Raw genomic sequence first — 24238 nt, forward strand, 5'->3', positions numbered from 1 at the left:
TTGAAATTTCATGGTTGCATTACATTCAGTATAATTAAGAACAGACATCAGGAATACTTACAAGATTAGCATCTAGATTTTTCAACTCAACCGGTTCCAGTTACAGTAATTTCATGAAACCACCTTTTTTTTTCTGTTCCAAACTTTATCTATATCCAAGATAAAAATGTTATGTGTCAGATGGAAAAGATAACATAAAGTATACCTTACTGTCACCAGTTGACAATGATATGCAAACCGAAACCATTCGATCAAAATGAAAGGTCCGAGCTTGCCTTATATCTTGTCTCTAGGATAGCTATACGACAAAGCTAAGTTAGGATAGCTATACGACAAAGCTAAGTTAGGATAGCTATAGGACGAAGCTAACACAGAGATGCACTTTATTATGGCACTTCACTCTTATAATACAGCTTCGGGTGAATGATAAGTAAATATACCAGAAAGCTGCATCTAATTTTAAATACTTCACAATTTTTCCATAGAAAAGCACAAAGGAAAAAAAACACAAACAACAAAAGAACCTGCCTCTGTTACTACTGAACAAACTGCTCTTTCATGGGGAACCACACAACTTTTATAGTCAATGAACTTTGAAAAGTAATATAGATAACACATCAGTAAATCACTAATTTTCTGGAATGAAGCCATGAGTAGGTCACTATTGTCGAGCGTAGTATGACTACACACAAAAATAAGCAATAACAACAGCGACAACCATAAATAAATAAATGTTCAAACTAGTATTTTATTGACAACACCTAATTTCAATATCAAACTAAAACTGACAGCTGGCATTTATTTGGTTGAATGTTTAAAAAGGTCCCAATGGTGATATTTTTGTTTAGAATTTCTCTTAGGCCCATGATAAGCAGCTAGAGTGCTCTTGAGTATTTCCTGATCTCATATGAAATTGAGGTGATGGAAACCAGATGTCTGTTTAAAGCTGATCCCGCTGGGATTTTTTTCACACATTCTGAGAGTCTGTTATAGTCATTAAGCAACTGAGCCATTGCTGCTTTTAGAATCGCCATCCCGGACAAGAGGTTACTGCAAGAAGTTACAACTTCATTGTGCATGATCTCTAGAGCACTTCTCCACTTCATGGCAAAGTTCTTCACAACTGGCTCAAGTTCATCAATATTTGCGTGCTCAGTGTAAAATAGCAGGTCTTCAGCTAAAAAGAGAATAAGAATAATCAGTTTTGCATAGCATTCACATTAACCGGGATTTAAGTTTTCTGGAACTTACAAACACGACTCCTCACAAATCGAAGTAAATCGCTGAAATGTTCCATGAGCAAATCATCCTGTACCCCAGAAAAAATGATAAGAAACACATAAAAAGCTTCCGATGAAAAGATTCAATAAATTAATTTCAGTTCAAAAAATGGACCCTAAGAATATTTATCTTGATATAAAACTGAAAATAGGCCAGCGGTCTAGTGGTGGGGAGGCTATTCAACCATTGTCACCTGGGTTTGATTACTGGGCACTTTGGTAAAAGAAAATGAAGAGCTTGAGAGAAACACACATCACTGGTACATCCAAATAATGATTGTACATATTCTATTCTAATCATATCTTAATGTTCACATCCATTTACCATATGGCATGTTGTCAACAAACGTTGATCAGAATAATTAAGATTTAAGAAATGATATTTTAATGTCATGTGTGCATATATTTACTCATTCCCAAAGTTTAATAAATGGGTGACTGTCTGCCTGATTGCATCAGGGGATTATGCAAGTAAATTTCAATAAAGATGGTGACTTAGTTCTGTGTACCAATTATTTTCAAATGATTATTTTTCTTGCTATCCGTAAATATATTGCGTTAACATATAAGAAATACAGTAAAGGGTCAAAATCACTCATTTGCTGTCTGAAACTTATTATTAGTCGCCCGTTGCAGTTTTTCCAGTGGAGACTGGAATTCAACCTAGCATAAAGTTAAAACAAAGCACTAGATCCCACCAGAAACAATCCAAAACCAGCACAACCCACAAGCTAGAACCAGTCTGTTAGTATGATACCATGGCTCAATAATTGTACATAGCCAGATTGATGAACAGTAATATTTTTATTAGCAAACCTTAGACAGGGTATATTAGTTATATACATGGGCCTCTATGGGCCTCTATACACATGGGCTCAATATACTCCAACACCCCCCCCAGTCTGAACTACCAGCGCAGCGGTGTTCAAGACTGGACAAGAAGAGAGTACAGATAGAGTACAAAGGGCAAATACCCCCTCGCAGCCACAACTAGCCACCGGCTACGTTGAGGCTGGATCGAAACTCCGAGAAGGTCGAGGAGGGCAGCCCCTTGGTGAAGATGTCAGCAAACTGGGAGGTAGTCGGGACACGGAGGACCCGAACATCGCCGATTGCGACTCTGTCGCGCACGAAGTGTAGGTCGATCTCCATGTGCTTCATCCGCTGATGCTGGACGGGGTTGGTGGAGAGATACACGGCGCTGACGTTGTCGCAGTAGACGAGCGTGCTCTTGGCGAGCGGGCTGTAGATCTCCGCCAAGAGCTGTCGTAGCAAGGACGCCTCCGCTACGCCGTTAGCGACAGCCCGATACTCCGCCTCGGCACTGGAGCGAGAGACAACCGGCTGCCGCTTGGACGACTAGGAGACCAGGTTGCCGCCCAGAAAGACGGTGTAGCCGGAAGTGGAGCGACGAGTGTCCGGGCAGCCAGCCCAGTCAGCGTTGGTGTAGACCACCAGCTCAACCGCGGGCACCGGGGCCGCGCTCGGCGCAGCAGGGATCACCGGAAACGGTGCCGGCGTGCCGGGGAAACCTGCAGGAAAAGAACAAACAGGTAACGGTGGCTGAACCATCGGGTCAGTCGGAAACAGAGTCTAGCTCAGGGTCAGGAGAAGGTGTAGAGGAGGTAGAGTAGGGAAAATCCGACTCGTCAAAGACTACGTGTCGAGAGATCAGAACGCGGCGAGAGGTGAGGTCAAGGCATCGGTACCCCTTGTGGTCAGGGGACCACCCGAGGAACACACAACGAGTCGAGCGGGGCGCCAGCTTGTGAGAAGCAGTGGCGGAGGTGTTAGGGTAACACGCACACCCGAAGACCCGAAGGTGGTCGTAGCGAGGAGGGGTACCGAAGAGAGCGTGGTGTGGAGTGGGAGCAGGAGAAGCAGTGGACGGGAGACGGTTGAGCAGGTAGGTGGCTGTGTGGAGGCTCTCAGCCCAGAAGCGCGGGGGCAGAGAGGCCTGGATCAGAAGGGTGCGCACGACGTCGTTCGTCGTGCGAATCATCCGCTCAGCCTTGCCGTTCTGAGGAGAGGTATACGGACAAGACATACGCAGCTGAGCACCCCGAGATAGGAAGAAGGACCGGGAGGTGGAGTTATCGAACTTCCGCCCGTTGTCACACTGGACGGCCTTAACTGTTAGGCCGAACTGAGTGGACACCCAGGCAAAGAAGTGGAGGAGGGTGGGGAAGGTCTCAGACTTGGTGCGCAAAGGAAAAGTCCAAGAGTAATGAGAAAAATCATCAACAATGACCAGATAATATTTATAACCAGACATGCTGAGTACAGGAGATGTCCACAGGTCACAGTGAATCAGATCAAAAGCATGCGCAACATGTGAAGAAGAAGAAAACAGAAGTCTAACATGACGACCTAACTGGCACGCATGACAGAGGTGCTCAGCAGGAGCCTTAGTACAAGCAGCATCGGTACTTCGGCTGAGCTGAGCCAAAACGTCGCGGCCGGGGTGACCAAGCCGGCGGTGCCAGGTGGTGGAAGAAGGTGTCACGGCAAAAGCAGCAGACAAAGAAGCCGAAGGCGAGGCAGCGGAAGCAGGAAGCCGAAGGGTGTAAAGGGGCCCCGGGCTGTCACATCGGAGGAGTGGACGCCGGGAAGCCGAATCCTTCGCAGTAAGACCAGAGGAGTCAAATTCGATAGAACAGGAGTTGTCAGCAGTAAAATGGCGAATAGAAAGAAGGTTGTGAACCATTCGAGGAGCAACAAGAACATTAGGAAGACGAGGAGCAGAACCCACGGCGGTGACAGGAAGGCAAGACCCATCACCAACCATGATAGAAGAAGGACAAGAGGGCTGTGGGGGTCGGACACAAGAGAGGATACCGGCATCCGGAGTGGTGTGGAATGAGGCACCCGAGTCGGCGATCCACTCGGTGTTGGCCGGCGGCGTCAGTCCCATGGTGCTAAAGGACTGCGCTAGAGCGGCCTGGTCCCACCCCCCAGGCCAGGTCGGCTGCTGGCTGGGCTGAGCGGGCGGGGTCCAGGACGGCGCGAAGAGTGGAGCAGCACCAGTGAACATGGCCGCCGGCTGAAGCTGAGGACGAAGCCCTCCCCCCCTCCCCCCCCCCCCGCCGGACCCTAGAACGGCCACATCGAGATGCGCCCTGACCATGGGTTGCTGAAGGATGGCCAGGGCGTACCTCCAGGGGCAGGGCGTACCTCCAGGGGCAGAGGCAGGAGCGGGAGCCGGGGTCGGCGCGCCCCGACGGCCCCCACTGGTACCGGTACCCCCAGTAGCAGGGCCACCAGTGCCACCACCACCACCCCGTCGCCGGAGACGTCCACGGCCCCCCCTCCTTCGGTCTGCCCAGCGGGAGCATCACCAAGGAGGGAGGTGGCAGGAGCAGCGGAGGAGGCCGGTGGAGCAGCAACGAGCGCGGCAGGGTTGGGCGAGGAGGATCCGGGCGCGAGACCCCTGGTGATCTCCTCAAGGGCGAGGTCGTCCCGGACCTGCAGGAAGGTGGGAAAGGGCCTCTGGCGGGCGATCCAGCTCTTCAGGTGGTCGTAGGTGCTGCTCAGGCCCCGTAGGACATTGAGCACCAAGACCCGATTGGACACCGGATCCCCGAGGTCGTGAAGAGCATCAGCCATGCTCTTCATCCGCCGGCAGTAATCACCGACGGAGAGGTCCACCTGGACGAAGGTGCGGAAAGTGGCGTCGAGCTGGAGGGCGCAGTACTCGGCGTTGCCAAGGAACTGCCCCTCGAGCGCCACCCAAGCCTGCCGCGCAGTGCCGCCGTGCAGTGCCGCCGTGGGTCCTGTCGAGGTCCTGAAGATCTAGGGAGATGGTCCCGAAGATCCATGACATGGCGACGCTGTCGAGGCGCAGCCACGCCACGTCCCGCGCCTCGATCGGCGAGTCGACGAGGACGTGGTCGTCGAGGGCGTAGCGGCGGAGGGTGAGGAGGACCTGGTCCCGCCAGCGGCCGTAGGAGGAGGACGCGGGGTCGAGGAGGACGGAGACCAGGGCCCTGATGTTCTGGACGCCGGCTGCCTGGAGGTGGAGCTGGGCGACCATGGGGTCGGTCGGGTCGTACCGGGCTCCAGATCCAGCGGGCGGGGCCTGGAAGGAGGAGGAGGCGCCGTGCTCAGGTTCGACGGGCTGGCTGGAGGAGATGCGGAGGTAGCGCTCCGCCTCGGCAACCCGGAGAGCGAGGGCGTCGGCCGTGGCGCGCTCGCGTTCCCAGGTGAGGGCTGCCACACGGACCCGCTCCTAGGCCGCCGAAGCCTCCGACTTGGCGGCGAGGAGGGCCGCGGCGAGAGCGGCGTCGGCCTGCTGCCTACGGAAGGCGGCGGCGGAGAGCGGCGCATCCTCGGGCGCCATCCCGAGGCCAGACCGTGCGACACCGGGCGCTGCATCGACGACGGGCTGCTTGCCCGCAGCGACAGGATCGGCGCCCGCGGCCTGCAGCAGCTGCGCAGCGGCCCGCAGGGTGGCCGGATCGGCGCCCACGGCCTACAGCAGCTGCGCAGCGGCCCGCAGGGCGGCCGGATCGACGGCGGCGCGCTGCTGGGGCCCCGCAGCCCTGGCGCCCGCGCCAGCAGCTGCGGCGGCACCGGCGGCGTCGGGCTGCAGGGGGCCCAGGGCGGCAGGTGGCTGCTGCCGCGGCCCCTGTGCAGGTGGTGGCCCCTGCGGCGCCTGGAGCAAAGGAGCCGCGGCGCCCGCGGCTGGCACCCCCTCGAGGACCAGCGCGGCGGCGGGAAAGCCGGGCGGCGGCGGCGGCCAGGCGCCGGCGGCCCAGGCGCCCAGATCGGCGGGAGCAGAGGAGGGAGAGGAAGAGGAGAGGGGAGGGGAGGAGGAGGAGGGGCCGGCGGAGGCGGCGGGCTGGAGGGTGGAGAGAGGAGAGAGAGCAAACCTAGGCTGATACCATGATGAACAGTAATCTTTTTATTAGCAAACCCTAAACAGGGTATATTAGTTATATACATGGGCCTCTATGGGCCTCTATACACATGGGCTCAATATACTCCAACACAGATACTGAAGACATGAGAGCATTGGTTTACCACAAAAGCCATCATGTTACTTTCTAGTTTGTCTTCAAAATATCTTTGCAGATTTTTGGCTTCATCACCAGCTTCCTGGGAAAAGGAAATTATGTCCAATAAACCTTCGTACAAATTGGAACGAATATAAGATGAAAAATTAAAATTGAGGCATGAACCTTCATGACAGAGATGGCCATGTCATAATTATTCAAAACAAAAAGGTGCTGCAGCTTGGGAGTCGTAAAATTTTGGGCAAGCCTAACAAGTAGACCATCAATAGCTGACCGCAAGCGTTCCAAGTTCATATCAAGCTGCATAAATATGAATCGTTACTATCATATAAGCTGGCAACCTAATTAGAGCATTCACAGAAGCAAGAATGCTTTTGAAAAAGCTTAATGGTGAAAACAATATCATATTTATGAATGAATCTGGGACTGGAATTTCTGAGTCATGCCCCACATTTTTTGAGAATAAAAACAGGCTAGCAGATAAGTGCTGTGGCACAGCGGCCAGACAATGGTTTCCCAATTGTGAAGGCATGTTTTTTTTTTCCTCTGAAACTTTTCAATTTCAATTCAAAATAAATGTCTGATCTTTTCCTAAATTTTTCAATAATCCTTGGATCACAGAAATTTTGGTGGAGCTCCTTTTCTCTTCTTAAAAAAAGAGATTTGTTTTTCTTACAACTGTTATTTTGCTTGATTTTTTGGTGAACTAATTAGCTCTTTGTCATTGCAAAGATGTATAAAATGAGAGTATGCATGTGATCCAGGAGCATCATGTATATGGCACATTGGATGGTATATATACCGACAAACTTCCATCATACAAATCTGATTTTGGGGGTAGCATCAGAGGTACTACAATGCTTATTCTTGAATAAAAGATTTCCATTAGTAGTCCATGAATTTTCTGGAAAACCTGTGTGGTTGCCTTAGCTCAAATCTGATGAGCAGATAGACAATATATTTGCATAACAATGATTAAATGAACAACTTCAGAAGTTAGATATATGTAAGTAGATCATCAAGGGTCATATTAAGCAGCTATATAAAAAAGTACGGTTTTATCAATGTGAGCTCAGAACATATACAGCAGATATTTGCAATATTAAAAAGATAATGGTATTATATAATTCAACAAACCTGACCGTCTCCACATTCAGCATTAAGTTGAACAAGGGATGCTGTGAACTCCACATAGCACCTTACAATATGGTGCGGATGGGTACCATCTATCCATAACGTTTTTGCATCGCACTGATATGAGCTTCTAAGGTACATGTCAAACACTAACTTGAATCGTGGCCAGAGATACATGACAGCCTAAAGCAGATAGGAGAGGGTCACGATCAAGATAAGAAACAGAAAAGGGACAAGAAGTGGAAGTTGAATAGAGTAACTGATTCGTCACTAGTACAAAGTTCTGGCTCATTATGGACCTTATCAAAGTAGTTCTCAAGACAAGGAAGCTGTCTGTTGGACATAACCAACTGAAACAAAAAAAAAAGTGATAAAGCTCATGTTATCTCAATTTTCAAAGTTCAAACGTTTGAAAGTAGTTTAACACAGTGAATGAAAAATTGAAATGTGTTATATTAGAATGGTAACAAATAATTCCCTGAGCAACTAGAATCTGCTGATCAGCAATAACACCTATTTTTTTGTTGATTATAAAAATTGATACATTGTGCTTATACCTTCCTACCTGGTGCTTCCTAGTTATGCAGATCATGAGCATCAGGCACACAGCATCATGACACTTTGGAAGAGTAAGATCCAAATGATGATCAATAACAGCAAAAGGTCCTGAAAATAATCAAGAGGATATGAGGTTTTGTCACAACATTTGAAGCTTTTGCAACACGATGCTTTGGGAACTATCATGATTTTCCCCTCCAAAGATTGCCCTTTCAGGATTTTCCACCCTGAATAATGAAACACATGATTTGACAATCTTGATTTGTGCACTGAGGATTGCCCCTCAAATATTTCAAAGTCAAATTAAAAGAGTGGAAACACACTTGTGCCAAGAACTCAACTACTCCTGCCATGCCCGTGTCGGGTCAGACCTGTAACACAAATTTTAATCACATTTGCTTAATCCAGACACATTCACCCCATTTTCTTATCATGTTTGTGTTTCACTCTATACATGGCCACGACTGGATGGTTATAGTTTGTCCAATCTATTCTTTCAAAAGGTAAAGGATGCATATTAAATGTTAAATATTTCCTGGAGACAGTGGAGAGAAGGCAAATGAATCATAAAACGACAGAAGAATGTACCTTCAAAAACTTGATAGAATAGTGACTCTTCTCCAAAGAATGCTTCAATGAAAAGATACCTGAAAAGTAAAACATGGAAAGTATTAGAAATATTAGCATACTCACTGATGGTACAGTAGTTTAGATAGAATCGATAGATACTCAGAGCTAGCAGTGTCCATCAGAAGCTTCTCAATGCTCCTGAAAATAACTTCATATGGATATTTGTGAGAGTTGACTTGAGGAACCAAGCCAGGTTGATCAATCTCCTGAAAAGTAAGGTAAACGAGATTATAGATAGAACAATCCTTACGAAAGCAGTCTTTGCCGAATGTTGGTGCAAAATTTTGCATTTGAAATCATTGTTGCCATGATGTTGCTCTGAACTCAATAATGTACCTTCAAAATATTTGCACGTTCACCCAATGAAAACATGAAACGGTGATCTCTCAAATGCTCCCTTCCCCTTGTTATAATATCAGTGATACTAGTATAATGTCCACTTAAATCACTGGATGCACCAATATCTAGCTTCAGCCTCTCTAGTGCTTCAACATACACACGAAAGTATGTACTCAGTACCTGTTTGCAAAGAAGAGACGGTAAGAACAAACTAGATTCAAGGTCTCAATGAACATAACTATCCGGCATTACAACTTATCTTGATAGCGACAGGTCACAATGACTATGGGCACCATAAAAGCAGATACACAGCCAAGTTTTTCTTACTAAAAGAGGTGGTGTTCTACCATATTCTGAATTCATAAGCTTTCTACATGAATGAAAAATCCATGGATACCTATAATTTAAGAACCAAATCACCAATAGGTAGCATGTACACTACTGACTGCACAATGATGTATTAGTATGTTTGATGACACTGAGTTTGGATGGCTATGCAAAAGGACAGTCCCATTGAAGTCACAGTTGCCAGTGGGCATCACCATATTAGTAGGTTAGGTAGCAATGTGTTCAGATGTCCAGAGATGATAGTTACAATGTTCCATCGACACCATAGGTGGAAAAAAAGGTGCAAAAGCTGACGTGAAGTAAGTGGAAGGAGGTTGGAGCTTGATGCCAGATAAAAGGAATCATAATTCATACTCTTAAGAGTCTTGGAGACTAGCTGCAATATTTTGAAAGCAATTCTAGCTGCAGTTTTGATGAAGCAAACCAATACCCAAATGTAGAACGTTTTTGTATTGTCAGTGCAATCACCAAATCTAAAAGATAGACCCAAAGGCTCATCCTGCCTCCATCTAGTCAAATCACTTCCAGCCACTGAGGGTCTGAGGCTTATACCTCTCAACACCACCCAACCCCACAAGCATGACACTAGACACATATTGAAAACTTTGTTCAGACTCTATCAATAGTTCATACAGATTTAGTCATGGAAAAACTGACTAGAACATCATACAGATTTACCTTGTTCATTGTATTGACATACGATGCACACAAATCACCATATGTCTCGGAACCATGCTCTTTAAGAAACACAACGAGATACCTGAGAAATGTAAGTAACAATTATCTTATGCAGTAATTGAACAGAAAGTAGTCTGCATTTTATTGCATAGACAACAGCGGCATGACTTTGAAAATAAACAACTAAACGTAGTATGCCATTTCAATTTAATTGCTGTTAATGAAACCATACGACTAACATATATGATGTAGGATATATACTAGATGGTAGATACAATCAAGACAGAAAGAACGGTCTTCCATAGTCTAAATTCGGAATTCACTAGTCACATTGTTCTCACCACCCGCCACCACCCAAATAATAATAATACAATAATTCAGAATAGTTTCTATACTACCTATCTAATTTAGAATTTGAAGCATTGTCGAGCATGAAATTGACTCCAAAAAATGCATTAAATGTTTATAGGAGCAAAAGTGTAATTTTTGTAGGGAAAAGGGGAAGATAAAATGAGCACAGTTATGCGTCAAAATATATATCATCAGCGTAGCAGACATGAGTAAATCGAAGGATGAGAAGAGTATGAATAAGATTCTCCTTTTGACCATGTGCATTAGAAGTTAACACCTTAGGAGATAATTGTTGCTCAGAGAGGGAAAAGAATTAGTTCATCTAAATGAAATTAGTTTTGCACTGCATGTACCTATGTTTCTGAAGCAAATTTTGTTGCAATATCTGTATATTAGTTCCAGGCTTTCTCATAGCAAAGAAAATCTCGATAATGTGGCTGGAAACCTGAAATGGTAAATGCAGGAAAAGATGGGCATGAAACATCACTCCACAGCACATATTAATCTAGATAATTACCATATGTAGAAATTAATAGGAAATAAACATATAGTTTATTAGAACGAGAAATGGTGAAAAGCCCAGATGTGGTAACCTTGGATAGTGCTTTTTGTCGAAGCCTTTCCAGTTCTTGTGTAATATCATTCAAAGCTTTTGATGCATTAATCAGTGGGTTGACTTGAACAAATTTCAACTTTTTGCTCAAAATCTCCAGACTTCTGGCATAACCATCATTTACCTACCAAAATAAACTGGAATAGCAAGTAATATGAACTATACAAAAGAAACCAGAATAGCAAGTCATGGCTGCTAAAACTGTGACAATTTGCAGCGTGGAAGACAAAACAGGAAGTAAACAGTCATAAAGCAAAACGATAGCATGAAATATCTGAGTTTTTTGTAGGACACTTACCTCTCCACTAACAAGAATATCTACTAAACCAGGAGGAGCAATTATCTCTTCAACAAATCCAGCAAGCTTTGTCTCCACCAACTGTACATGTTTAAGCTTTCATGTGAGCACATTTAATGATAAATGATAAAGGCTAAAATGAGTTCCCCATATGCTACAGTATAAAGGTATTCTAAGTGGAAGGGTCAATCAAATTTCTGTAAACAAATCATGTTACTTGTAGGCTAATGTGTGAAAGTACAGTAAATGTTTTATGTATAATTATGATATGCAGGCTTGTCCTAACCTTGCGGTTCTTCAGTTGAACACTTATATCCAAGGATTTCACCTGGAGGCTTCTAATTTCCGAGCTTATTGAACCTATATGGGCCTGCCAAGTGAACCATTAAAACTTTTTTCTTAATACAAAGATACGCAGATCTTCTGAGTGTTTGGCAACAAAATCATTAAAATTAATTTCAGTGTTTTGATTATAATCAAAACCTACTTTGAGCAGAAGCTGCAATAGAACATCTCTTTGCAAATTTAGTAAAATAAAAAATCTTACAAGCAACATTACATTCTGTGAAGTCAATTAGTAATTTGGTTTCCGCTCTTGGTTGGAAAAAATATAGTGGTTTGATTTAAAAAATGTCACAAAAACTTTGACGACCCTGGGTAGGTGATTTCTTATATTCTGGCCCAGAAGTCAATGGAATCATAAGATTAGTGCAATGCTATGAAGGAGATCGGATACAAAAATGTCTCTCCTGTCTGACCATGTAAAGGCCAAGTTATCAGGTTCAGAGAGAGTGAAACCCCAATTTAAGAGAATATGGAAGCTCTGTCAAATATCATAGGCAAACACAACATGGTCGCCACATGATCTTTGAAGAAAAATGAAACACTTATGCATATTTACAGTTACAAATACGCCCATGTTCTGTATATCCACACAGTAATGTACTTCGCCTACCTGGAAGCCACTAAGAAGAGATCCTATTTGTGACAAAATAATGTCACATTCATGAATCTGATCATGCAACAGAGCAAGGTTGTCGTTGTCTTCAATATAATCCTGAGGATATAAAACAAGCAATCTTTAAGACCCAGGTGCTAGATGTAATGTTTCCACATATAATGTAAAATAGCAGAGCACGAGGTCAATATGATTTAGAACATAACATGGCTGGCTATGAAAAAGATACAGAGCTATTTCATATTTCGTACAAAGCTATTGAATGAACTTACCTGTAAATAAGTTACAGTGCAAAGGTCCAGGTTATAAGGTACCAATCAAATACTGTTTTTGATATGAAAAAGGGGAATCAGAATATGCCATTTGAAGCACTGGAACTAGGGATAACAAAGCTCTATGTCTTTGTCCCTAAAGGACAATTGCATAAAACATAAAAACTTGAATGCTTCTGACTTTGACTTCTACAAGGTCCTTGTATATTTGATAGTTCCTTGTATTTAGCAGTTAAACAACATGACACAGTAATCCATTAGGAAGCCAAACGTCCGACAAAAACATCCAAGCTAATTAAGATTCAGAACAACTTTTTTAGCCAAGAACAAATAAAATAATGATGATAGCTAAGAAACAAAACATAGTTTTGTTATGCTCTGCTCGAATAAAAACTGGATAGCATATATTGTTGGTAATGATATGTGGCCTAAGTTTCCTGACGTAATCATTATTTTTTTTATTTGCGGGGAATCTATTTAAAGAAAGGAAAATATATATCCACTGAAGTGGATCCCATTCAAAAAAAGGTAGCAATACCATAAAATAATATGATAGCCATAGCGTCTGAAAAGAGAAAATGTGCTGCAATTTATATTGTAGTTTTAACAATACGTTAACAGTTGCATAGCTAAAGCTTTCAGCAACTCATACTTCTATCAGAGATTCTTCAATATGGCCTAGGTTGCCCTCAACCAATGTCGCCAAGCCACGTTGTTTTTCACCATTCCTTAAAATAGTTATTAGTACCTGGAGACAACAGAGAACACCATATTAGCCTTTTATATGACTGCATATGAGGAAAGAGAACTCAAGCTTCTAAGAATTTGGGTGAGGTATGTTTGGGCTAGGTATAAGCAAAGGGTAGATAGCTCAAGTCCAATTTACTTCAGGTATCAATGTATTATAAGCCAAGTGCAGAGTACTTTATTTCATTCTTTTGGAAATGCCGAACATCATTATGAAGGTGTGAATCTTTGGCATGTAAGTCCAAAATGCATCCTCAGCATGAAAATGGTAAACTAAGTCTAAGAGTACGGATGAATAATTAGTATGACATGATCCAGTATATTAATTGAAAAATGCTAACTCTGCAGTTATCTGACATACATGGAAACAATATCAAACTACATGCAAATCAATAGTTGCATAAAATGAAGGATGAGAAACATCAGTGGCCCGTGACTCACATCATAGTCCTTGTGCTCTTCAAGTTCCTCCTCCAGCTCATCCAGTGATATATCCTCACTGTTAGAATGATCCAGAGATAAGAAGTCCAATGATGTGGTGATATACCATTTGGCGAAATCGCATTTACAATACGATTACTCTGTGAATCTCTAAACCTTTTGCATTTACGGTCACTTTCGCAAATATCCAAAGCAGGTAATGGTGAAGTGATACAAAAATAGAAAAGCAGCAGTACAGTTCCAATTTAATCCTACTGGGATTGGGGTACCTTTCCGAATCCTCATCGAAGCACAAAAAACGACCAAAATGTTCTACAATTCGCTGCTCAGGAGCCCAAGCCATAGGGGTTACTGATATCACACCTGTAGTTCTTCTAAGATACAGCGGAAAATCATCTTAGTGGCAGATTGCACTAGTGGTCTGAAAGGAAAGGCATGGGGATGCAATGTACGCCCAACTGATGTAACCAAACACGTATAGAAATCGCAGGCTAGAAAGTAGTTGAATAAAGGGAAGGGGATACCTCACCACGGCGAGCCTGGGCCCTGGCTGCTGCCTCGATCTCGCTGCCCTCTCTTCTCGCCATCGGGAGGCGAGGGAAATGGGGTGAGCGGGGCGCGATCCGATTCGCGCGCGCGCCCGCGGCCGCGGGAGCGCGTTTTGAACCGATCGCGAAGCCGGCCTTCTATTTTTGGACTTGAGCGGCCTGGTGGCTGGTGCGGATTGCAGGCTTGCAGGTGGGGAAAAAGTTGCACAGTACATGTAGGACCCTAAGTACATGCATCGCTCCTTCACGTAGCGAAGACGCGCGAGACGTGCTAATTAGAGTATTAAATGTAAATTAATTATAAAACTAATTGTATAAATGGAGACTCATTCACAAGATGAATCCATTAAACCTAATTAGACCTAATTAGAGTATAATTTAGCAATATTGTGCTACAGTAAGCATGCGCTAATGATAAATTAATTAAGCTTATTAGATTTATCTCGTAAATTAGTCTCATTTCTGCAATTAATTTTATAATTAGTTTATATTTAATCACTCTAGTTGCATCAAATATCCGATACGACCCGGATTAAAAAATTAATTAATCCCTAAATCCAAATAGCCCCTTCTTATCGTAATGGTTCGCAAGTCTGAATATTGTAATGGTTCGTTTGTGCGTGCACCGTGCAGGCTGGGACGGATCCAACGTGGGATCTGCGGGGCTCCGGCGCCCTTCGCGACAGAGCTATGGGCAGCACGACAGTACCAGCGCTACACTTGCTAACCATCACGCAAGCGTCCCTGATCTCACATTGATTCCGGAATTCAGATGTGCACCAGAGACCACAAGAAGGCAAGGAACCCACTCACAGTGCGCGGGCGCAGCCGTCCATAGCACGGAGAATGGCAGATGCAGTGGAGGGCGTACATACAGATCGCACGCCAGGCATAGCATGTCTGGCGACTTTGCTCTCCACGGCACGTTATTTTCGGCACATTCCCACGGGTTAAGATAGATCTGGTATTCACGTTTAATAAAGCGGGGCCAATCAACAAATCTGCACATAAAAGTTCTCAACGCGCAAATTCTGCTGCGGGGGGGGGGGGGGGGGGGGGGGTGTACATGACCTAACGAACCCCGAGGACACAACTAGAACGACCGCATTGTTCCATAGCAAACAGACTGTAAATTCGTTTGGTTCTTTCATGTCTGTGGGTATAGTCACGGCAACACTGCAGACTTTTGAATGGATCACCAAGAGGTGAACCTGCAAGATAGAAGAATCTGTTATTACTTGCTGGTAGAAACCACAAAATCAGGTGTTAGAGAAAAAGAAACCACAAAAACAGGAATGGATTGAGACGCGAAGAAGAAACGAGGCAATGTGAGTCATTGCACAAGCAAACAAAGGTGTTGCATGTAAGGAAAACAAGAAGAAGATCCAACAGGTTGAAATTGAACCATATGTACACAGAAAGATCTAGCATGTTCCTGAGACAGTTTAGAAACTTCATTAGAGCAAGTGGTTCTTTAAATAATGTCTATTCTAGCAGAAGTATTCCATCACCTGTTCACGTCACTGTCCTACAGAAAATACCACACTTTCTATTTTACAATATCACGTGCCCAACTGCCCAAGAAAATTATGAATTTCACTGCCAAAGACGTGACCTTATAACTAGTGTTAAGGATTATGTGCATAGACCTCTGTTTTCATTAGATATACACTAAAGACATCAAAAAATGACTCAAAAGAGGAAAAATCCTATGGTATGTGATTGACTAGATGTGTGCAAGGTGGTTAAGTGATTATAAAAATGCTGAACAAAGCTACTCCAAGCTAAATGGTTCTGCTGATTGACCTTATTTCTGAATCAACCATCAGGCCATAAAAAAAGGCAAACTAAAAATTAATACAAAATAAACTAGAAGCACCCCAGGATTCAATTAGAAAAACCAGCTATGCATTCCCAAGGAACAATACAGTGGTATGAACGTTTTTGTTGCAATGGACCCATGCATCCAATCAATGTTAATGAATTGACATTTGTTACCAGGGTTGAGGAAGGACACAAAGAAAAGTATGGACAGCTGAGCACTTCAATAACCCATCATCTGTACCTTTAATATATTGTGTAATTAACTAATTATGCAACAAGTAAACCAAAAAGGCTGATCATAGTCGCCATAACTCATAGAATCCATGGGAACCATGTAGGTAGCCAATTGTGAATAAGACCTAAACTGAGAAAGACATCTGCATAAACCATGTCGTGCAAACAAATCACATGCAAAAACTTATATGATTATTCGGTTACCCTTTCTGAGATAAAGGGGGCATTTTCTAATATGCTGGTTTTGTTCGTCCTCCTAGTCTTCCAGATACTAGAAATGATACTCGCATCTTGAAATATTCCAGAAATCATGCTAAGAGATAGAAGGGGAAAACTTGGACGTAGAATCTATCAAAACCCACAGGATGGCTAATAACTACAAAAAGAAGTTAGCTATATAGACATATGATTACCAGAAGAGCATGCCAAAAGTATGAAACAACACTTACTGTTGTAGAGATATTTTGGTCTAGAAGTTAAAGTTAAAATGCAATCATGCTGATGGCAAGCTTATTCGTCCACAAATCATATCTTCCAAAAAGGAAAACTGATCTCTACAGTTATGCTAGATGTACCACCTGAAGTTATTGTGTGTAATCAAAAAGGCTTTTCCTATGAGAAAATAGAGGGCCTTTATAGGAAGAGACACATCACATATCGATGTAACGTAGTTTACACGAGACAGTTGGAAGCATAGGTTGTGTTAAATTCCTGAATTTTCTTCTGCTTCAAATAAAGAATTTATCCCTAATCATGTGATAAACAATGTAAGTGAATATTCAGCAAAACATTAAGACAATGTTCCATTTAATATGTACAATTGTAGGATCAGGATCATAAGCACAAAGAAGTTAACAAGATCACTAAGGCAATTAATGCATTAAGGGTCATACAGTAATACCATCTACTGTTCTACCACTTCGTTTACAATAGGAATCAGGGATTTCTCAAGAAGGGGTTTCAACTGAACCAACAACCTCTACAGGTATAAATTCGCTTTCTCACTGGAAGCATAATCCAAGCATCGAGTTCTCTTTATTTTTTGTGAGAAAAAGAAACTTAATAAGAGTCTGAACAGTGAACAAGCATAGGCCACTGTTTCTGCATGACACTGGAAGGTCACTAGCCACTACATCAAAGGTACACTTCAAAATTGGATATGAATATTCAAATGTACTATTGCTTCTTCACCATTTCCTGCTCTATCCGTGTTTCTAAAGACTTCCATAAGTTTAATGTTATTTTAGGATAGACAAATGTCATAGCATTTTACCACATTTTCACTAAATTTGGGCATTTCCTTCCTTCCACTATGGTTAAGAAGAAAACAGTAGTTCAACTGTAAAAATTTAGAACAAATAAATAGGATTTAGATGCGAGAATAAATAGTACTAAACAGGTTCCACTTTGAAAAACTATAGCCAGTGACAGTAGCAGTGTTTGACTATGCAAATACCTCCAGGTTGATTTGTGCTCAATTCTTGCTGCTGGGCGCGCCTCCATCTTGCGATCCACTGCCCTGAGAGTTGCTACCACTGCCCCCATTGTTCCCTTCCTGCTGTGATGTTTGCCCTCCCAATCCACTGAACGGCCACGGCAGCGACACATTGAACCTCCTCTCAACCACCCTAGCATTCTCCTCCCTCTCCTCCATCCCTTCATCAGCAGCAGTAGAGCTCCCAGACGCAACCGCAGCAATTCCAACAGGCGGCGGCTGCGGATTAGAGGCCTTCCGCCCCTCATAATCTGGATCATCAGTGGGGAGCTCAAAACGACAGATAGGGCACGAGTTGTGAAGCTCCAGCCAGGGCACGATGCAGTCGGCGTGGTAGATGTGCTTGCAGGGCATCTGCTTAGCCACCTCCCCAGGAGAGAAATCATCCTTGCACACCGCACACTCAGCACCCTCCGCCGCGGCAACCATTGCGTGAGTCACGACGACATCGGGGAGAGCGGATAGGGCCGACTTGGCAGCCGGCGGTGTGCCATAGCGGTTAGGGTCGTTCTCGGCGAGCTGCTCGATGAGTTGCTCAAGGCCCGGGCCAACGAAGTAGTCCCCGAAGCTTGCCCCGCCGGCGCGGCCGAGGCCCGGGCCGAGGCTGAGGCTGGCGTCGTCGAGGAGGACCTGGATGTTGGCCCCTCCCTCCATGAGGCTATGGAGGTAATTCTGGAAGAACATGACCGGGTCGAAGGGCTCGGCCTCGTTCTCGGGGGTCGCCGTGCCGGCGGCGGAGCGCACGCCACCGCCGACCCTGCCGGATTGCTCGCCGAGTCCGAGGAAGGTGTTGAGGATGGAGGAGATGTCGTTGGGCTGGGACGGGGAGGTTGCGGCGGAGGAGGACGAGGACGAGAGGGAAGGGGACCCGCCGGAGCCGGCGGCTGGGGCTGGGGCGGTGCTGGCGGCGGGGATCGTGGTGGAGGCGAAGGGGAAGGGGAAGGGGAGCGGGATGAAGGTGGGGGCCGGGACGGTGACCTCCTCGAGGAAGTCGCCGTGGCAGTCGGGGCAGGAGAGCTCCCCGGCGGCGGCGGCGGAGGCCGCGATGAGGACGGTGCGGTTGCATTGGTAGCAGAAGTACTGCTTGCGCGCGGCGGCGGCGAAGTAGGCGGCGGCTGGAGTAGACATGGCGGCGCCCGGCGATCTCGCGGCGGCGGGGATTGGGATTTTTCTTTTTCCTCTCTCTCTCTCTCTCGCTCGCTCGCTCGCTATATGGATGGAATTTAGGTCATCGATTTTCCAGTGCTGTGTTTTGTGGGGAACGATTTCCTCCGGATTTATATTTATTTATTATACGAAGCGTCGGGGCACGGGATCAGGGGAGGACACGGTGCTCGGCGCTCGCGGTATTGCACTTGGGGTAGAACACGGCAGTCGCAGTCTGGACCGAAACCGTCACTATTTTCTATACGATATCTAAACTCTTGTGATCAGAACGTACTGGAACTGTCCTTCTTCGGTGCAACGTAGTAGAACTCGTCAACAAAATAATAGCACCGTATAATTCACGGGAGTGAAAAATTGTATGTTATGACTTATGAACTTGATCCTTTTGAAGAATTGAATGAATTTCCAACAAAAGGCTCTTTTAGCGTTGAGATTGCAGAGTATGATTGTGCATGTTCACACATGCAACTTTACATTTGTGATTCAATGGATTATAATCTTGGGCGGTGTAGCTCTTATGTATATCTTCTTAATCCTTATGTAAGTTAGGGGGTATGCTGTATTTGGTATCCATGCAGCACGTGCACGCCAGATATCTTATTAAAATAATGGTTAAAATAAAAAATTTTATTTGGGAATATAATCCGAACGAGCAAGAGTAATATTTCTTATATAGAGATATCAATTAGTGCTCCTTAGGTGCACCACGGATCCTTTTAGTCCAATTAATTAGATATTCTTTTAAAATACAACACTCTTAGGGGCACTTTACTTTTGCCCTTATTATTGCGCTCTAGTGTTTGTTGGGTGAAAATTGTTGATATGAATAGGAAACTGAAAGGGATGTTGATTTACTCGTGGCACATACATGCACGACACCTTCATACTAGTGAACACACGTCCAAAGATGTATCCGCAAGCTCTACGCGTGTTTATTGATGACGTTGACAATAAAAATACGTTGCAGTGGTGATTGAACATTGATGAGGCTAGTCATCTTTGAAACCCAGCTTCACTAGATTATAAAATGCCCAAGCAAAAATAATAGATACAACTTTGATACTCAATAATCACCATATATGATGTGGGCTGAACATGAAAAACTAGATGGGTGATAGTGGCATGGTACATCCTGAGGTTGCTAGGTTTCTGTATCCAGATGGATGGGTATGTGTAGGTGCACCAATACAAAAGATTGGATGCATAGTAGCATGAATAGGTCCAACAGCATTTGTGGTATAGAGGGTGATGCTAAGGAAAGAGGCGGCATGGTAAAACTTAGAGACGAACCCAAGGAAGGAGGGGAAATAGAAATAGGTTGAGACAAATATATCAAATCTCACCTCTATTTTGGTACTGATAAAATATGACAACTACAACCATAATTTACTGATATTGTCCAATAAAATGAAATACAAGGAAGAGAAGGTGGAGCTTCGACTTCTATCCTTTATCCAGGCAGAAAAAGGAAACCGGAATTATTAAATAAAAAGCTACCCATCTAGTTTTGTGCTATAATGGTATGATTGCGAGGCTCCCATCTAGTTTTGTCTATATACTATATTGTGGGTTTTATTGATTGACGATAAATAAATTAAGGGACTATAAATACATATGATAGGTTTACGAAAAAGTGAATGGCCATTGGCAATAACTATATATAGCTAGTAGTTATGGTGCACATAATAGGTTAGTAAATATTACATGTTAGTAGTTGCAGCCTTGAGTTCATACCAGGATAGCACACATGAAGTTTTGTTTCTACTTTGCACTTTGTAAGGCTACGAGATTATGATTGTACACACGATCTAAGTTCGATCATCAAAACTTTTGGTTCCTAGCGAAAACTCCAACCTTGCTTTCATATTCAGTTAATAGAAAATGCTCCTATTAACCGTTCCTCTAGGTGACCGTATCAGAGGGATCATTGTGGAGATAAATGATTGAGAGGAGTGAGGGAGCCCGTTTGGATATAGAAGACTTTATTTTCAAACACTGTGATCCTTCGTGTGCACAAGTTGGGGGCCATATATAGGTTAATATATCACGTTTAATGAAAAATGTTTGTGATACCAAAAAATATTATCATCCCAAAATAATAATAGAAAATATCAATGCCAGGTGGCGCAAGTGTGTTTGAAATGTGTCAGAAAAGGGAAACAAAATAATTTAGTTAGGAAGTCGTCAATTGAAAAGAAAAAAATCGTGTCTGCAGAAGGGGAAAAAATAACAAAATGTTTAGCAAGTCATCTATTTGAATAGAATAAACAAAAAATGAAACAAAATGGTTAGCAAATCCATTTGAAAAGATAAAAAAATTTAAAAATTGGCGCAAGTGTGTTTGAAATGTGTCAGAAAAGGGAAACAAAATAATTTAGTTAGGAAGTCGTCAATTGAAAAGAAAAAAATCGTGTCTGCAGAAGGGGAAAAAATAACAAAATGTTTAGCAAGTCATCTATTTGAATAGAATAAACAAAAAATGAAACAAAATGGTTAGCAAATCCATTTGAAAAGATAAAAAAATTTAAAAATTGCCCCCATGCAGGATCGAACTACAGACCTTCAGTTTACAAGACTGACGCTCTACCACTGAGCTATAGGGGCAATCGCTGTTTTAAATTTTATTTATTGCTATCGAGCTAGTGCTGTGGGCTACTGCCTACTACCCTACATTCTACAATTGCCCGCCGCCCGCGGTTCCTTCGTCACTCCTCCCTCCGCCGCCTCTCCTCCCTGGCACCGCCGTGACAAGCCTAACTAGCAAGGCGCGAGCCATGGCGACCCCGGGACGGATCGAACTGGACAAGCTGAGCGTGGAGCAGCTCAAGGGGCTCAAGGAGCAGACGGATCTGGAGGTCAACCTCCTCCAGGACAGCCTCAACAAGATCCGCACAGCCGCCACCCGCCTCGAGAGCGCCTCTGCCGCGCTGCAGGACCTATCCCTCCGCCCCCACGGTGCGTATCCACTCCTCCAATCGCCGTTCCTTCCCCGCGTCGCGCGCTCCGTTTCCCCGTCCTTCCAGCGTCGATTGGTGGCTAACCCTTTCTTCCGGTGGTGGGTGTGCAGGGAAGAAGATGCTTGTGCCGCTCACGGCGTCGCTCTACGTGCCCGGCTCGCTCGACGACGCCGAGAAGGTCCTCGTCGACGTCGGCACTGGTTACTTCATCGAGGTAACCTCGCTTGTTGCAATTGTCGGGCGGACCAGTTCAGCTGCAAGCATGTGCTTTACTTTAGTATAAAGTTTGTTATCTAGATCAGTATACAGATTTGAACCACTAAAGCTTCTTCGATTGTACCAAAAGCATTTAGTTTCAACACGGGTGGGGTGGCATTCTGATATCCTCATATCCACGATGGCTGATTATTTGGCATCACATCGTCATGTTGAACCTGAATGTTGATAATTGCGTAAGGAAAAGGTCAGTTGCTGTGTAGCGCAATACTGTTTCTCTCAGCCTTTCTGATGGGGAATCTACAACTACTAGCCTTGTAGGTCCAGTGATGTCTCATGATTCAGTTTTTGCCTTTCTAGTGGAAGAATGGTTCAATTTGCTCCAGAGTAATTGTACAATGCATGCTTGTAGGTCATTTTATTTTAAACCTATTTCAACCAAGTGAAGTTATGCATTACCCTAGTTAAACAGTATGTGTACTCAAATGCTCCATTTGTTTGCTGTGCAGAAAACCATGGCTCAAGGGAAAGAATACTGTGAAAGGAAAATTAATTTATTGAAGTCAAATTTTGATGAACTGGTTGAGGTATGTAGTACTTGCTTGATTGCTCTGCTCTTGTATACATTGCTATTTCTTCCTACCTGGAGGAGCAAATGCTTTGTTTTGTGTTTACTGCATGGGTTACTCATTATTGATAAACAGTACTAATTGTATTGACATCCACAAGACTAATTTGGACGAATAATTCTAGTTTCTTTTCTATAAAATAATTTTGACATGAGATTCGGAGGAAATTTTTTATTCTTAAAAGTTCTAGCTACCTCGCGTACATCCTATATATCCTCTGATTTTTTGCTGTGACTTTTCTGGACATACCCATAGTATGCTAGGTTATCTAAGAACTAGTATTTTCACCAAGCTTGATAGCTAGTTGGAATTTCAGTGCCTAACACAACTGGTCATTCTATTTCATTGTGTAATTTATATTGTATAAGCAATTATCATCCCTCCAATGTGTCCTTATTTTACTGTCGAAAATTGCCAATGCTTTTGAATCATTTTTATATGTTAACATTATGTTGTTATGTACTTTAGTACCTAGTTAGGTCAATTATGAAGCATACTGCATGAAATGTATTCAACCATGGTTCAGAGTTGTATATAAACTTGAAGTCGGTACAAATTGATGTCGAAGGCTTTTCTGCTACTCAGCCACAATTTTAGGCAATGCCATCCTGTGCATTTTGAACTCAACTAGTTCCTGGCAGTATGGTTCTTGTGTCTTGCTAAGAGAACTTTTGACAAGAGATAAACAGGCTATAAACTGGATTGTTTTCTGAAACAGTAGCTGGATGAGTTATCTTCTTTTTGTACGGTCATCTTTTTGTCTTATGGACACACAAATACATTTTACTCAACTGCTAGATCCCCATTCGCTCAACTTATCATCTGTCCTTGAGACAGGATTGCACCAAAAAGCTCAGTATGGTGCGTGTGTGATATAATTTGAGTTAATGAGGCATTGCTTATAGCTGATATTAAGAAGTTGGACATACTTTTGGTGTAGGTGACTACGAAAAAGAAAGCCATAGCAGATGAGATGGGTCTCCTGCTACAAGCCAAGCTGAGGCAAGCATCGCCTGGCCCAAGTTCATGAGAGCTCCGGATGCATGTCTTGTCTCCGCCTTGTTGGATGAATGGATGGTTTAGGTTGTAGCATTAGGGAAGCACAGGGAAACGATAGCTACTTTTGTCATGTGTGCAAGGCTACGGGCCACAGAAAATTTGCTGAACCAACGGGCCACATCAAACATCATCAAGTTATTTTGAAGTTGGTCCTGAACAAGAGTCGAGTAATTTTGAAGTTAGCGTTGAACTTGCTGTGTAGATTGTATTTTTTTGGTCACACACTGAAGCCAATGCTTATGGTCATCAGTGTTATGTTTCTCGCACCTCAATGGTTAATTTGGTTTTTGTTGTTGTCCATCGAACCTTCATGGGTTTGGCTGACAGGAGGCTGGTGTGCAAATAATCTGTGGTTCTACGAAATTTACTTAATGTCTGAGATGATTTTAAATAGTGAAGCTGTGCACAAGAGAGTGCTCCTCTTCGTGTTTTGCTCTCTGATGCAAG

The 24238-nt window shown here is 43.8% G+C and overlaps 3 protein-coding genes and 1 non-coding gene across 6 annotated transcripts; 1 reads left to right on the forward strand and 3 right to left on the reverse strand.

The window, feature by feature from the left end:
- Positions 1 to 664: 664 nt before the first annotated feature.
- Positions 665 to 14474, reverse strand: LOC112878251 (vacuolar protein sorting-associated protein 52 A-like). Of its 3 annotated transcripts, none has more exons than XM_025942695.1 (20): positions 14187 to 14473; positions 13932 to 14033; positions 13663 to 13720; positions 13127 to 13222; positions 12200 to 12301; positions 11531 to 11614; positions 11245 to 11325; positions 10927 to 11070; positions 10687 to 10778; positions 9983 to 10064; positions 8954 to 9136; positions 8717 to 8823; positions 8576 to 8634; positions 7995 to 8095; positions 7729 to 7779; positions 7433 to 7612; positions 6461 to 6595; positions 6303 to 6377; positions 1252 to 1309; positions 665 to 1177 (listed from the first exon to the last, which is right to left on the reverse strand). In XM_025942695.1, exons 1-20 carry the CDS (start codon positions 14441 to 14443, stop codon positions 876 to 878), a joined length of 2349 nt encoding a protein of 782 aa, XP_025798480.1. In that variant the 5' UTR covers positions 14444 to 14473; the 3' UTR covers positions 665 to 875. The 3 variants fall into 3 exon arrangements, with proteins under 3 accessions (XP_025798480.1, XP_025798479.1, XP_025798481.1); XM_025942694.1 differs by having other exon boundaries at positions 13932 to 14036; XM_025942696.1 differs by lacking the exon at positions 13932 to 14033 and having other exon boundaries at positions 14187 to 14474.
- Positions 14475 to 15320: 846 nt separating this feature from the next.
- On the reverse strand, positions 15321 to 19008 carry LOC112877448 (E3 ubiquitin-protein ligase RING1-like). The gene is made up of 2 exons (XM_025941760.1): positions 17725 to 19008; positions 15321 to 15421 (listed from the first exon to the last, which is right to left on the reverse strand). The coding sequence occupies exon 1, from the start codon at positions 18889 to 18891 to the stop codon at positions 17743 to 17745; it is 1149 nt and encodes a 382-aa protein (XP_025797545.1). The 5' UTR covers positions 18892 to 19008; the 3' UTR covers positions 15321 to 15421; positions 17725 to 17742.
- A 2454-nt stretch (positions 19009 to 21462) lies between these two features.
- TRNAT-UGU lies at positions 21463 to 21534 on the reverse strand. The gene has a single exon. It is a non-coding gene; the product is annotated as a tRNA-Thr (tRNA).
- A 57-nt stretch (positions 21535 to 21591) lies between these two features.
- LOC112873535 (probable prefoldin subunit 5) lies at positions 21592 to 24091 on the forward strand. The gene is made up of 4 exons (XM_025936522.1): positions 21592 to 21885; positions 21998 to 22101; positions 22613 to 22690; positions 23673 to 24091. The coding sequence occupies exons 1-4, from the start codon at positions 21705 to 21707 to the stop codon at positions 23760 to 23762; spliced, it is 453 nt and encodes a 150-aa protein (XP_025792307.1). The 5' UTR covers positions 21592 to 21704; the 3' UTR covers positions 23763 to 24091.
- Positions 24092 to 24238: the final 147 nt, after the last annotated feature.

The sequence above is a fragment of the Panicum hallii genome, chromosome 9 (assembly GCF_002211085.1).
Source record: "Panicum hallii strain FIL2 chromosome 9, PHallii_v3.1, whole genome shotgun sequence".
Taxonomy (NCBI): domain Eukaryota; kingdom Viridiplantae; phylum Streptophyta; class Magnoliopsida; order Poales; family Poaceae; genus Panicum; species Panicum hallii.